This window comes from Ambystoma mexicanum, chromosome 1p (genome assembly GCF_040938575.1).
Source record: "Ambystoma mexicanum isolate Mex_15411 chromosome 1p, UKY_AmexF1_1, whole genome shotgun sequence".
NCBI lineage: Eukaryota > Metazoa > Chordata > Amphibia > Caudata > Ambystomatidae > Ambystoma > Ambystoma mexicanum.
Genome location: NC_090921.1, coordinates 1,096,263,232 through 1,096,277,870, shown reverse-complemented (window position 1 = coordinate 1,096,277,870; position 14,639 = coordinate 1,096,263,232). Strand labels below are relative to the sequence as shown.

General features: G+C 46.9%; 1 protein-coding gene across 3 annotated transcripts in view; it reads left to right on the top strand.

The window, feature by feature from the left end:
• IGSF9 (immunoglobulin superfamily member 9) overlaps positions 1-14,639 on the top strand; it is a 665,024-nt gene that overhangs the window by 188,349 nt on the left and 462,036 nt on the right. For all 3 annotated transcript variants that reach the window (XM_069604696.1, XM_069604697.1, XM_069604695.1), the window contains exon 3: positions 8,141-8,332. In XM_069604696.1, coding sequence (XP_069460797.1) covers positions 8,141-8,332 — 192 coding nt within the window. The remainder of the gene's footprint in view (positions 1-8,140; positions 8,333-14,639) is intronic.

Genomic DNA, 14,639 nt, shown 5'->3' with positions numbered 1-14,639 from the left:
TGGTACCGTTGTTTCTGGACCGGCAAGCTCGTAATGAGGCTCAATTTTCATACTTTTTCAATTTCTTTTACAACCTGCAGCCAGATCCCATAAAGGGTCATGTGCAAAGCAGTACTTCCTGAGTTTAGGCAATATGGCCATAATTCGTTACTGTTTATCGCATCATAGTGACGCACACATTTTTCCAGGTTGCACATCTAAGTTGAGCTGAGAACCTTGCATTCTGTCATAACGTCCTTTGCAGTTTCCGTAATGTGTAAGTTTAAAAATTCGACAAAATCTTTTATCGCTGGAAAGTTTGAATTTAGAGCCAACGATTGCTAAGACCGGCAGTTGCTTTATATCGGACTGCAAGACGACTGCAGGGGATGGGCACAGACATAAATAGGGTTGGGTAGTGTTAAATCTATGTACGACCCCTATAATACATTCCGATAAGTTTTTACGTTTGTTAAATGTTCGTAGTTCTGATTCCAATCCCAATTGTCAATTTTCTTTTTGAAGGCCTGCTTAAGCTGCTCAAAACCAATATCCCATTCGGGGTGTAATCCAATCGTTTCTAGTAGCTCCTTATTCATGTCTTTGAGACTGCAATATCCCTGCGCGTCATTCTGTCTTAGAGCCTTACCAATCAAAGTCAACAATGGGCATTTTGGGTGAGTCATAGCCTTAAGATACAACACCCCCTGCCCCTTGAAGGCAAGGCCAAGCAAGGGGATCAGCCCTAATTCAAGCCTAGGAATTATCATAGGCACGCAAGGGGGCAGACCGAACAATTTACACCAAAATCAACCTTCCAAAGCGTTAAGGCAGTGCAAATCCTTTGCTTCGAGAGCCTCAATACCATATGATATTGCAGGGCAGTAACACTGCTTATAAAGCAGGATGACACCTTCCAAGCTGAACCCCGCCCCGCTGTTTGTCTCGCAAACTTATCAACCAAAACATAGGGCTGCTTTCCTGCTTAAGTGCTGCACAATGAAGGGCTGTGTCTTTTCATGGCACTACAACAATGCCCAAGACCAATTTGCCCATTGTGAACTTCCCCTTTGTGATGGATGTTTTACAACGGGCTGAGTTCCTGTCATTCAAATGGTTACTGATTTCTGGCACATCTAACATGATACATCCTGAGATGACGCTTTGCATTGGGAGACAGGCGATTTCAGTATCCCCAACTACAGGGTTCAAAATCGATGGGAGCGGGGGGCTATTTAGCTCCTGCTTGTAGCCTAGAAAAGCCGGGTAAGCTTGGCACCAACAGCAACCAGGAGCTACGTGTTGCTCCCCAAGTAAGCTGATGCAGAACAAACACACCTATGTGAAATAGACAACCTCTCCATACACCTTGGGGCGCATCTATACAACATTTAAAGCAGAAGGGGTCATCATTAATCGACAAAATGATACGCCTGCATCTTCTGTGGAAGTTAGATTTGGGGAACGCTATGTACTAGCTCCTGGTTCCCCAGTGGTAGCTCCTGCTCGCTGGTTAATGCTGGATGCTCAAGCGCTACTTTTAGCTCCTCCTTAGCCAACAAATGAAAGGCAGCACAGATTGGCCACATATCTTGCACCGTCTGCGTTACAAACTCCCAGAAATAAGTTGGTCTCTTCCTAGTTCAAAGAACTAAGGGACTGAAACCTCCCCTTTGCAATTCTGGCAGCGTGAAAGCATAAACACACCTGTGTGGGTTCATGTGTCCGCTACAGCCTTCTGTTGGCCACAGGATTGAAATTGAATCCTGGTTGCAAACTTTGCCTTTTTATTTATCCGAGGTTGAGAGAATGGGTTCCATTGAAATATGTAAAACACACACCTGTTGCTTCCAGCCGCATGCGCCCGTGAAAGGGGGTGAGGGGTAGCAGGCACTATGTAAAACACAGGTTAGTCGTTACTGAGCATATTTCAGGCATGCCGCTGCAGCATAAATTCCCAATCACTACATGCCAGTGAAGTGTATCTCACATGCAATCATGCGCTGTGGGCGGGGGTGGACTGGGAACCAAAAGATGGCCTGTAAATGGTTTTGAAACTGGCACCTTATTACTGTATATGAGTGGTCTTAAAACTGGAGGGCCCGGAAGATGTCAGGAGGGGGGGTGTTGGGCGGGGCAGAGTCTTTATAAAGAGAATATGATGACCTTTTTTAACACAAAAAAGGATTAAGATGACTGCTTTTAATAGAAAATATAAGCAGTAGACAATCTGCTAATATTGTAAAGAGCCTGCCCACTCCTGCCCCCACATCCTTTGGGCACTATAGGGTACCCAAAAACTAGGTGGGAGGGGGGGCAGAAAGGATATGTTTACTCTGGCAAGGGGGGGCTCGGTAGGAAAGTTCACATGCATAAACTGCAGGACCCCAGGACTGACTGTAGAACCGTATAGAGCAGTGGTCTTCACGCTCGGTGGCTGCCCCCCCACGCCCCACAGAGGGAGCCGGAAGGATGTCCAGGTGGGCCCCCAAACTCTTTAAACAGGAATTAAGATTACTGTTTTTAATATGAAATGTAAGAAGATTTTCTACTGCTTACATTTTCGATTAAAAGCAGTCACCATAATCCTTTATAAAGACCCTGGGGCCCTCCTGGACATCCTTTGAGTGACCCGGGTGATGGGGAGGGGCAACCCCTAGGTGTGGGGGACCAGAACAATATTTGTACTCAAGGGCAGGCTTGGTATGAAAAGGTATGATACTACTGGTACAGAGGCATCCACATTGCATTCTTTGGTATGCGGCAGGCACCGAGCTGTACAAATACAACACACGGTGATGGGCGAGGGCTTTGATTTAAACACAGCCTCGGGGCAGCTCTCCATTCTATCATTTTTAGTTCATCTGTGGGATTACCGAAGGGGACTAACCATATGCAAATCAAGTATGAAAACACTGCTCGAGGACAGTTAAGTAGATGTTGGGTTAATCTGGGTGACAGTGTAAGCTAAGTGGCTGCTTAAGAGACGGGCACTGCGCCCAATTCCTGCATTGACTAGACTGGTAATGAACTTCACTTAAGGTTTGGCGGTCATTTCTAGTCTAATATATGCATATTCACTGTGCGCCCAATGGAAACAGTCACTCCATCGTGAGCGTCTAGGATATGTCCCCTTGGCCTTGTGTGTTCTCATCAGTGAAGACCGAGAGCAAGGGACCCACACCTGGACACGGGGGCCCGGCTGGAGATGCACCGTGGGCCCATATCAAAATGATGTCTCGGCGAGGGAGGTCTTTGCCTTCTCACCTCGCTATATGTCGTCAATAAAAATGCAGTGATTTGGCTGGGGAAGTTTAAGATTTTAAAAGCAAAAACTCCGTGGAAAAATTGTATATACACTTTTGGGGGCATAAATCATTTAAATTGGTGCAAAATTGTATGCCCGGTGCACTAATCTGCCCACACAATCAGTAGGGGAATAATTATCGGGAAAGTATGTGTTTAGTTTCTCATACTTCACAACTTCCTCACTGGATTACACGTCTCCTTGATCAACATAAATGTTATTTGTTATAGTTCATTTGTATAGCGCTTTATGTACCATTGGTATGATCTCAAAGCCCTGTGGGTTGAACGCCCTCGGGGACCATGGTCCCTATCAGTTGGAGTAGTGTGGCATATAGTGCCTGGGTGAACTTGGAATGTGAGCCACCGGGGTGGTTTTTGTGGGTTGGCTGCATTCTAACACTACTTGTGGTGCGGTGAATGCGAGAGATTAGTGTAATGTGCGCATCACAGGGGTGGCCTCCGAGTCTGCATTCTAGCTCCCGAGAGGCATATGTAGGAGATTATGTGTGCAGCTAGGCCGATTTTTTTCGTGGTTTATGGCTGCATTCTATTAGGCTGTAGAGGTGTTTTATGAGCGATATATGTATGTGTGCAGCTAGGCCGAATTGTTTCGAGGTTTATAGCTGCATTATATTAGGCTGTAGAGGTGTTTTATGAGCGATATATGTATGTGTGCAGCTAGGCCGAATTGATCAAGGGGTGTAGCTGCATTTTAATGTTTGTTGATGTAAAAGAGGAGCGTGAGCATAGTGGTATGATAGTGTCTGTGGTTATTGGCTCTTGTCCGTTGCGGGTATGCTGATTTTTTTTGGACAGGCAGTCATTTTCGGGACTGTCAGTGGTTTGATTTGTAGGGACCATTTCCTGAGTCCCTGTAGGTATTTTAAATCGTGTTGTTTGATTCTTCTTGCGATATTCTGCAGTATTGTTTCGTTTCAGGTTAGTGTTGATTTTCAAGGGAGAATGGTCGTAAAGGAAGGGATATATGGACACGGCCAGTTCTTTTCTGGACGCCCCGTGGTTAGATTTGGGGGCCCATTTTCAGGATCATTGTAGGGATTTTGTGTTGTGTTGTTGGGTGCTTATTGGGATATTCAGCAGGGATGTTCTGATTTCACAGGACACTGGTCATAAGGGGATGGGAATATGTCCCATGGGTGAACCTTTCATGGATTTGTGAAAAGCCATGTTTTTACAGCTGTACGGAAGGCCATGTATCCTGTTTGTGCCGAATATGATGGGGTAGCAAATTCCATAGAGTTGGTGCAAGGGTAGAGTAGGCTGACCCTCCAAGTCTGACAGAGTTGGAGGCTGGGATCATAAGTAGGAGGGCCGTGCTTGCTGGGCGGTAGCGCATAGTCTTCTCTTGGAGGTATGATGGGCCACCCTTGTGCATTGCTCAGTGGGTGATGCACAGGATTTTAAAGGTGGCCCTTTGTCCAATAGGGAGCCAGTGGAGGGTGCGGAGAGCAGGGGTGATGTGGATCCTTTGTCCCACCACAAGGAGGAGTTTAGCACCTGCGTTTTGGACTCTTTGGAGTTTGTTAATTTGGTATGCCGGAGCACCCAGGTACATGGAGTTTGATTAGTCCAGTCTGGACATGACAATTGAAATAATACAAGTCAATCTGTTGGGGAAGGAGAGATAAGGGAAGATGTGTCCCAGCTGTCTGAGGTGGTAGTGACAGGATGTAGATGCATTGTTGATCTGGTGGGACAGGGTTAGGTTTGAGTCCAATATGCAGCCAATGTTTTTGACTGTGTTGGAGGTGACAGGGGGAGCGGGTAGCCGAGGGAGGGAGGCCATGGGAGTGGTTGCAAGAGTAGGGCTGTGTTGCCACATACCATGATCTGTTTTCCCTGGGTTGAGGAAAGGTGGTTTGCAGACATCCATAGGTCTATGTCATTGAAGCAAGCTGCTAGGTCAGGGTGCGGGGGGCTCAGGACTCGTCTTGTGGATTCTCAGGATGATTTGGGTGTTGTCAGCATAATTGTAGCAGGTGAGGTTGTGTGAGCGGATGATCGCTGTTAGTGGGCTCATGTAGAGGTTGAAAAGGAGCAAAGAGAGGCAAGCGCCTTGGGGTACTCCGGTGTTCACTAGTCGAGCTGATGAGGTAAAAGGGGGGAGGATAGTGATTTGTTTCCTGTTGTTAAGGAATGAGACAATTCAGCTGAGTGCCAGGTCTCGGATTCCAAGTGAGTGGAGCTGATCGAGGAGGATCGAGTGGTTGATGGTGTCAAAGGCAGCCGAGAGATCAAGGAGAACCAGAGCGGCGCATTCTTCAGAGTCTGCCGTGACCTTGAGGTCGTCCCAGATCGAGATCAGTGTGGTTTCAGTTCCACAGCGAGGCCGGAAGCCAGACTGTGCAGGGTCTAGTAAGTTGTTGGATTCAGCAAAGAGGTTGAGTTGAGAGTAGGCAGAGCAGTCTATGAGTTTCGCCAGGAATGTGGTTTCTTAGATGTGTCTGTAATTGGATGGTTGGGAGGGGGCGAGGCCTGGCTTTTTCAGGAGGGGTTTGACGTGCGCTTTCTTGGGGTTTTGGAAGGAGCCAGAGATGGAGGATTGATTGAGTATGGTGGGAAAAAACGCACACTTGTGCCTGCACTGCTTTGCACCAAAATACGTGAAAGAATGAATCCAAACAAGTCTCTTGTTAGGTTGTTTTTATTTTGTTAAAGGTTTTAGCCCTTTGTGGATGACACGTGTTTCGGTGTCTATACTTCGCCTTTTTCAAATCTGGGCTTTTGTAAGCTTGCGATTCGCCCAATGTATAGTCTGATTCTAGAAAGTCCGGGGTTCAATCCCACCTGCAAATTCTATTTCTCGTGCTCCAAGCGTGTTTGGAATCATTCTTTCACATATTTTGGCGCAAAGCAGTGCAGGCACAAGTGTGCATTTTTTCCCAAGATTCTCAGACGGAGTAGAGGAACTCAGTGTCTCCTTGTTGGCCTACAATCATGCGACAAATATCAATATAATAAAGAAATACACTAAGGGAGGAATCAAAAAGTACAAGGAGCATTTTCAAAATAGGTCGCGAAGGTTCAAGTACATGATCTCTGTACAAAAAAGTTCCTCAAAATCAAAAAATTGATTGAGTATGGACCTTGCCAGTTCTCCTGCACAGGTGGAGAAGATTTATTTGAGAAGGGAGGCAGGGCAGGGGTGGTCATGGGGGGACCCCTAGGGTCTGCTACTGGACAGTAGTTTATGGAATTCTTCGCTCGAGATCGGTTTGAAGGAATTGAAGGTCGTGCTGTGGGGGTGGGGTGTGGTCTCAAGCGCCGGCGGTAGGATGGGGGCGGTGAGGATGGCGAGTTTGGCATTAGGGGCACTCGTCCTGTCTAGTGCTGTTCTGTAGAAGTGATGGGAGAGCAAGTCGCACAGCTCTTGCGTTGGAGTGGTGGGGGCAGTGGTGCAACTGGGTTTTTCACAAATTCCGAGACGATCCTGTGGACCTCTTTACTGCTGTTGGCGCAACTCAGAATTCTATTATTATATTTGTCTTTTTGATAACAATGTGGCTTCCTCGCTGAATATTTGTATGCCCTCAGCCTCCACTTGGGTGATAACCTGTGGCAAAATCCTAAATTAAGCAATGCAGGAGGCGTGCAATGTGCAGATTATCAGGGGGCTTGTCCTCTACACAGCAGAACAAAGAAGGGCAGCCAATAGGTGAGCTGCACTTAAGAAAAGCCATTAAGCTTTCTTTTTCCGAGTCACTGGGGGTGCCCCAGGGCCCTTCCTGGACACACCAACGTATAAACACCAAGAAGCGATGAATGAAATATTTTGCATCGTGCCCAATGGGAATTCCTCTGGGCAGGTCTCCATTCTTTCATTTTTAGCTTATCTGCACCGATACAGAAGGTGACCAACCTTATGTAAACCAGCCTTCCTTTCTAGGAGACTTGGTAAACAAGGGGTGTGGGTGAAACTGAATCCTAAAGCTTGTGATTTGGAAACGTTGTGTGTTTTTTGTGTGGTGGGGGCTGGGAGAGGGGGTTCTGTGGAGGATGATTTCTTCTCTAACGGGGAGACCCATCTGTTTCCCCGAGATGTCAGCTGCTGGGATACCCTATAGAAGGTTTCCCAAAGTTACCCCTCTGGTCCCTTCGACATTGGGAGGCTGTTGAGGCTGGACAGAGTCAGTCATGTGTTAGGCCTGAAAGTTTATTTAACTCAAACATTTCTGCTGCTGCTGTATTTATTTATTTATTTCATTTATATAGCGCGCAAACAGCCCAAGGGCATTGCAAGAGCTTAGTTACAGGGTTACAGAAGTGGTAGCAGCAGTAGGGCGCGTTTACAAATCAGTACATAAATCCATCAATACAGCTTTATGCAATGGGTCGGAGGTTAGTATTCATAGCTGATAGAAGGGGCCTTATGTGAAGAGAATAGTTTTCATAGCTTTACAGTAAGAGATGAGGGAGGCTTCACCTCGCAGCATGGGAGGTAGGGCATTCCAATGTGTGGGTGCGCGATATGGGAAGCTGGAGCCACCTGCTCTAGCTCCTTTTACTCGTGGCACACAGAGCATGTTGGTATAGGGTGATCTGGTTGGTCTTGTGGAGGAGGCGGGGTGGATTCTTTGTGAGAGGTAATAAGGAGCAGTAAAATATATGCACTTGTGGGTGTAGTCCTTCGGTTTGAATGTATTCTTAAATGCTTTCGCTTAAATATCTAAAAAGCATGGTTTCTTTGCTTTAATTTGTTTGCGTGTTGACCGCTAGTTAGAAAATGTAAGCTGCAATTTTAATGACGTCTTCAGTATGTTGTGTGTTTTGGGGAAAGCCCCTCTTGCCACACAGGCATATCATCCTTTGCATGTGTTTTGGTTTCTTATAGGTGCTGGCAAAGAGGATTCCCGGGCTGTGATTGGGCGCCTTGGCGAGAGTGTGATCCTGAGGTGTGACCTCCTGCCCCATGACGAGGGTCGGCCTCCCCACTACGTCATCGAGTGGGTGCGCTTCGGCTTTCTTCTCCCAATCTTCATCAAGTTCGGCCTCTATTCTCCTCGTGTGGATCCAGAGTATCTGGGTGAGTCTCCTTGAGGGAAGTCCAGATTAGGAACCATGCCATCAGGGGAGGGAACATCCAGCGTGGGCGTGGCGGCTTTTGTGTTCATGTGGGACAGTGGCAATGTTGGGTGTTTCGTATGCACATAGTGACATGGATTGGTTGGAATCCTTTTTAAATTATATTTTTATTTTCTAAATAAGCTTAAATTATGTTCTTCAACCTTTCTCTAGCTGCTTTCCTATTAGTTTGGCCTATTTGGTGGGGCTCAAGCACCACCTATAAGCCAAAACGATTACATTGGCTACAGGTAGGAGGGAGATGACATGAGGAGGGACACACAGCTCGTGGGTTTTTTGGGTTATTTACCCACCCATTGACTGCCCATGGCCATGTAAATCCCCATGGCTATTCCCACGCACTACTGGCCCTTCTCCCTCCAAGGCATCCACTTGGGAGCTCTTGGAGTTCCCTCTTTCAAGAAGTAACGCCAAACTTTATCCTGCAAGTGTTATTCCTAAGCGTCTGCTGAGAGTTAATGGCTTAATTGAAGTGATAAAGGACAACTTGCGCAATACAAATGTCCTAAGCAAGTGTGCCTTCAGTCACTTTATATCTCTTCCATGCACTAAAGTCCTGTTAAAAACAAGCACCTACAAAGCCAACAGGTTTGGCTTGAGGTATTAGATTGGCATTTACCAGGTACTGCTGTCATATGCCTAGGTAATCACAGCTGTTGCAAACTTATAGTTAGATGGTTCCATTATATGGGTGTCAAGCTAATTACGGTCTCATACCATACACAAAAGCGAAAACGGTTGACTCCACCAATGCTTGTTTCTAGTTGCGCGCACATCAGTCCATTCAGTTGTCTATTAAATATAAACAACCCTGAGTTTAGCTGGATATTCTGCTATTTCCCTAGTCACCCTTCAAGGGAATAACTAGTTCTGTCCATGCGTACAGCTCTTTTTAGTTCTTCCCACTAATTCTTGCACCGCGCGTGGGCAAGGCAGCACACAGCTCTTGTTACCATTCTGGCAAATGTACAATGCACGTTTTGGGGTTAACCTGCCAGACTCACAGAAGAGGTTTATTTCTAGTAAATGGTAATGTAATCTCAGATAACACACAACAACACATTGGGCCTCATTACACGGATGGTGGTGGACCAAGGTGCTATTAGCACCTTGGGTAATTCCCCCATCGCCCTTCCCATTCCCATTTTAGCCCCATAGGGCTCTATGGGAATGGGGAAGGCGCTAATTACGGCACCGCAAATTGCGGTACCGTAATTAGCTCCCTGGTCCCTTTGCGGGTTGGTTTTTAACGCCTGCAAAAAGCAGGCGTTAAATTCCCCAACCCGCAAAGGGACCTCGTAGTAAGGCAGTAAGGGTTTACCGGTAAAATACCAGTACCGGTAAACCCTTACCACCTACCGTGTAATGATGCCCATTCTCTGTCAATACAATGGGCCTCATTACACGGAAGGCGGTAAGGGTTAACGGTCACCTGTAATGGTACCGGTGACCGTTAACCCTTACCGCCTTACTACGAGGTCCCTTTGCGGGTTGGTACTTTAACGCCTGCTATTTAGCAGGCGTTAAAAACCAACCCGCAAAGGGACCTTGGTGCTAATTACGGTACCGCAATTTGCGGTACCGTAATTAGCACCTTCCCCATTCCCATTATGCCCTATGGGGCAAAAATGGGAATGGGGAAGGGGAAGGGGGAATTACCGCCCCGCCAACCATGGAATAGGGCGGTAATTCCCCTTTCCTCCAAGGCGGTGCCGGTATTTTACCGGCATGGACCAAGGTGCTAATAGCACCTTGGTCCACCGCCTACCGCGTAATGAGGCCCATTGTCATTTTCTGGCAGCATGACTTCACATAGGTCAGAGTTCTCTCCCCGTGCCATCTAAGGCAAGAGCTATAGTTGCTATTGCTTAAATTTAACAATCCTGCTGGTGGGGGCGTGACATGTGAGTTCAATTCTACCCAGACACCACAAAACATGTCAGTTTTCAAAAGGCATTAGGTTAACACGATTTCATGAAGCGATTGTTACCACAGTTGAGCATGTGGATAATGAGCGTAGTTGTTGTTATTTTCCAAATCAATGCTCCTTCATTTATCAACACCAAAAGGGTGAAATGGCAAAGCCAGCCCCTTTGACCTGTAGGTAGAGCACAGATTACAGCAGTCATTTCTTAAATCATTCATCTAACCTATCTGGCCAGGTAGTTGTGATGATGTTTGAACATGTGATATTTAACAATTGCAACTAAGTGCTCCTACATTACAGTTGTGTAATGCCCAGGCGGGTATGACATCTCACAGAGTTAATCAATTTGTCGCAAAGGTGTTTATGTAGCCTCCAGGCCACATGCTGCCCATATACCACATAGGCTTCCATTTTGTTCCATCAGCACTAACTTCGGTCCTTGTTGCCTGTATAATATACAGGTTAACAATAAGCCTGGTGGAAAACCTGCCTTAAAGTGGTTCGGGCGAGCACGTGTTTCAATATCAAAACAAACAGATGGGACTACTTGGCTTGTCACCCTTCTGGCTTCCATACATTACGTTGCACTTAGTTGGGTCATGGTCACTTGCCATTGTTGTGCTTTGAGCCTCTAGTGATTAGTCGTCTTATTTCAGTTCAGTAATTATTGTTATATGAATTATTCACATCTCATGATGGGTGTAGGTTGGCATTATGCTGTAATACAGAGAGGCTCCTGCCCACAGTTTCTCTCGGTTCTGAAGTCTACCTCCTTTGCTGTATCAGGTTGATTTACAGCTGTCTGTGTGCTGAGCGGGAAGGTAACAAGTGCTGTATTGTACTATTGCTAAGCATGCTCCCCGCATTTGTGGCTGTTGGCAGGTGTTGTTTCGCACTGGAGCCGGAGTGGTGTTTGTTCGCTTGGCGGATGCTGTTCAACACGCTCTTGATGTGGGGCATCAGCAATTGCTTTGCTCTAATATACAAGAGCTCTCTTTATTCTGCATCCCGGCCACTCCATTCACAAAGCATTGAATAGCAGCACTATCTGGGGCACGGTACCGGAAACAGAGTCAAGGCGGGCCGGAGGCGGGCCAGCGTTGCTTGTGTGCGGTTCTCATGCCCCCTTATCCTCTGCCTAGTCCTGGGGTCTGCAATCTATGGCTCTCCTGATGTTTTGGACTATGACTCCCATGATCCCTCTCCATTTAATATGCTTGCAAGTGCTGGTGGCAGTTGTAGTCCAAAAGATCAGGAGAGCCAAAGGTTTCTGGCCTCTGTGTCACTCCTCAAATGGGGACAAACTAAACATTTTCCAATACGCTGAGTGTGGAATTGGAACCCTACAGTCATAGAGCCTCATTATAAGTTTGGTGGTGCAGGAAAAGTGGTAATAAAGTAGCGCTAATTTCCTTACCACCACTTTTCCCGCACTGCCAAAGTACACGTTTGCCAGTGGGAGTTGACTGATGTAGCTCCAGCCAAGAGATTGAGGTAAATCAGGTTCCACTGGCAAAAAACAGCCGGTATTACCGGCACCAGTAGTACTGGTGCCGGCCCCCATGGGGTCCTGTAGGACTATAGGACTCCATGGAATAGGGAATGACCACTGTTACGGGCACCTGTAATATCCTGGTAATACCAGGGTATCAGGCACCGGTAACAGTAGGTCCGTTTGCCAGTATCCCGCTGGAATTACAAGCAGGATACCGGCAAACTTATAATGAGGGCCACAGTCCTTTCTAATGTTTTCAGGCACATAGGGGGCTGTCTCTTCTTTTCCACATGTTCCTCTTTCTGCATTATTGTTTTTTGGCCCCTGGTTTGGTCCGAAGAGGCCTGGCTTTATGGTATGCTGTATGCCAATCCTTTAGGACCAGATCTCTGTGACTAGCCACCTGTCTGATCTCTTCCCCAAATCACTCGGAGGCATCTCTGGTCTAGGAGATCCAGCACTGTCTGGCGTACAGTATGACTTTGGCAAACCGTGTTTCAATCAACAGGTTGTTAATGACTGAGAAAGTTACTTTTAAGTGTACCCATCTATTCTACAAATGCCGGACATGTTCCAACCAGGCCTTGAGACCGAAAGAGAGAAGGTTGCTAAAAGTCACAAAAACTGTAGTCGCTAACGTAGTGGATCGAAGGTTTACAGTGTGGGGTGCATGTCAGTGGAACCAATTAACTGTTACTTTGCAGGAAGCACCTGGCTCCTTCAGCCTTCTATAAGGATCCAAAATAGTATCTTTATAGGAATTCATTATTTTTTAACATCCCACTGTTGACTGTTTTGAACCCCCATAACATAATTTGTAAGATTGCCAAAGGAAGCCTATTAGTTTTTTAGTGGCGCTACAGAAATGTACCCACTCTTTCTCATAGTATGGAGTCAAGGACCTGCAAAGCAAAAGAGGTGATGCCTGGAAGGTTTGGAATTAATCTTAACCTCTGGCATCGCTCTGGGCAACCCTCCAGACCATCGTTCTTTGACTGTTTAGCCATTACAGAAAGGGGGAAAGATAATATGCAAATTAGGCTTGGTCCCACCCCAAAATGGGCAGTCCAGCCCGAACTGCAACATCACTTCCCTTCTGCACAAGACCACAAGCATCCCCAGACATGTTTCGGCCCCATTGGGCGTCATCAGTGAGGAGTAACTTGGGTCTCTAGGCCCAGCAGGCACGGGGCCCACGTTTGGGTATACCCGTCCCACTCGGGGTGACTAAAGCAAAACAAAAGAGGTGATGGCTGGAAGATTTGGAATCAATCTTAACCTCTGCCATTGATCTGGGCAACCCTCCAGACCATCATTATTTACCTTTTCTTTTCCATCCCACTTTTCCTGCTGCAGGTCCCTCTGGGTGTTTGTGGTACCCAAGCTCTGGCTGGACCTCAGCCTTTCCTAAAAGGGACTCAATTTGGGGAACCCACTAGATCAGCTCCCCCAACCTAGGGACCCCAACATATCTCCTGCACTGTAGTAAACTCTGGAGACCACATGGGCAATACCTCAGTAAGACTGAGAAGGTGCAAACTCCGTTTTTGCAGGATTTTTGGATCCACAGCTCTGTGCCGATCCGTAGATCAGGTTGCAAAGTCTGCGAGTCCATGAACTTGCCAGAACATGTTTAACAATGCTGGGAACCTGAAAATCGCTCAAACACTGCTGGAGTCCCTATGGTATACTTCCCTGGCCAACAGTATTGCGCCTGAAAATCCTCAGCAGATGTAGCTTGTCCAGCCTCTGCATGCACACACAAGTGCTTTGAAATAGCTGCCAAAATGGAATTAGGCTGCCATTAGGCTGCCCTCTTTGCCTCATTCTGACCACCAGGGAGCGAGAGAGCCTAGCCAATCATAGCCCATACACACCACAGGCTCACAGCTGCAGACCCTCATCCCATGCCGTGGGAGGGTGGTATTACTGTTTGAACCAGGAAGCCCATTCCATTGCTGTGGGTGAGAAGAGAAGGCTGGAGACTGCTGTAGAGGGGAGAGGTTGGAGAGACTTTGAAGGAAACATGAGAGTGCTGAAGAGGAGATCTAGAGAGGTGAGAGAAGGAGTGAGGAGGTGACATCTAACACAATGAAGAACGTGGTGAGAGTTAATGGGGGTGAGAGAGAAGGGAGTAATATTGGTGGAAAAGAGGGAGGAAGTAAAACCAGTGGGAAGGAAGGAGAAAGTAAAACCTGGAGTGGAGTTGAAGGAAGGAGTAACACCAAAGGCAGGAGGGAGGAAGTAAAACCCAGAGTGGTGTGGAATGGGGTGGTAGTAAAAGAAGGAGTGGATGTCGAAGGAGAATGTAGTTGTGGAACTGGCAAGACCAGAGTGGAAGGATCGGTAAGATCAACACAGAAGGTTGAGGCGGGAAGAATAAGCCATGGTGGTAGCAGCAAATACTGTAAAGGACCAGGAAAAGGAGGTGGGTGATAGAGAAGAGAGGGTTGTTTTATCATAATTATTATTTTATTTATTGAGCACAGACCTAGCTTTGAGAAGCAACTGAGCGCTTTTCAGAGGTAACAACAGATATAGGTAGGATACAGAGGGCAAAGAGGAGGGGCAAAGCTTTATTGGGTTGCGGGGAGGAAAGGGCCAGGCAGCATTTAGCGAGTCAGGTGGTGCAAGGTTCTTCAGACAGGGAGAGTGGGAGTGAAAAAAGCCTTTCTTCAGACTGTGAGAGTTGGAGTGAGAAGTGGAGAGTTAGGAGGAAGGGCCACATTTCGATGTGTAGTGGAGGAAGAAAAAGAGGGAATGAGAGAAAAGATAACTCGCATTTGTCAAGCTATGGATTCACAAGGTGGAGGGCAGGAAGGAAAA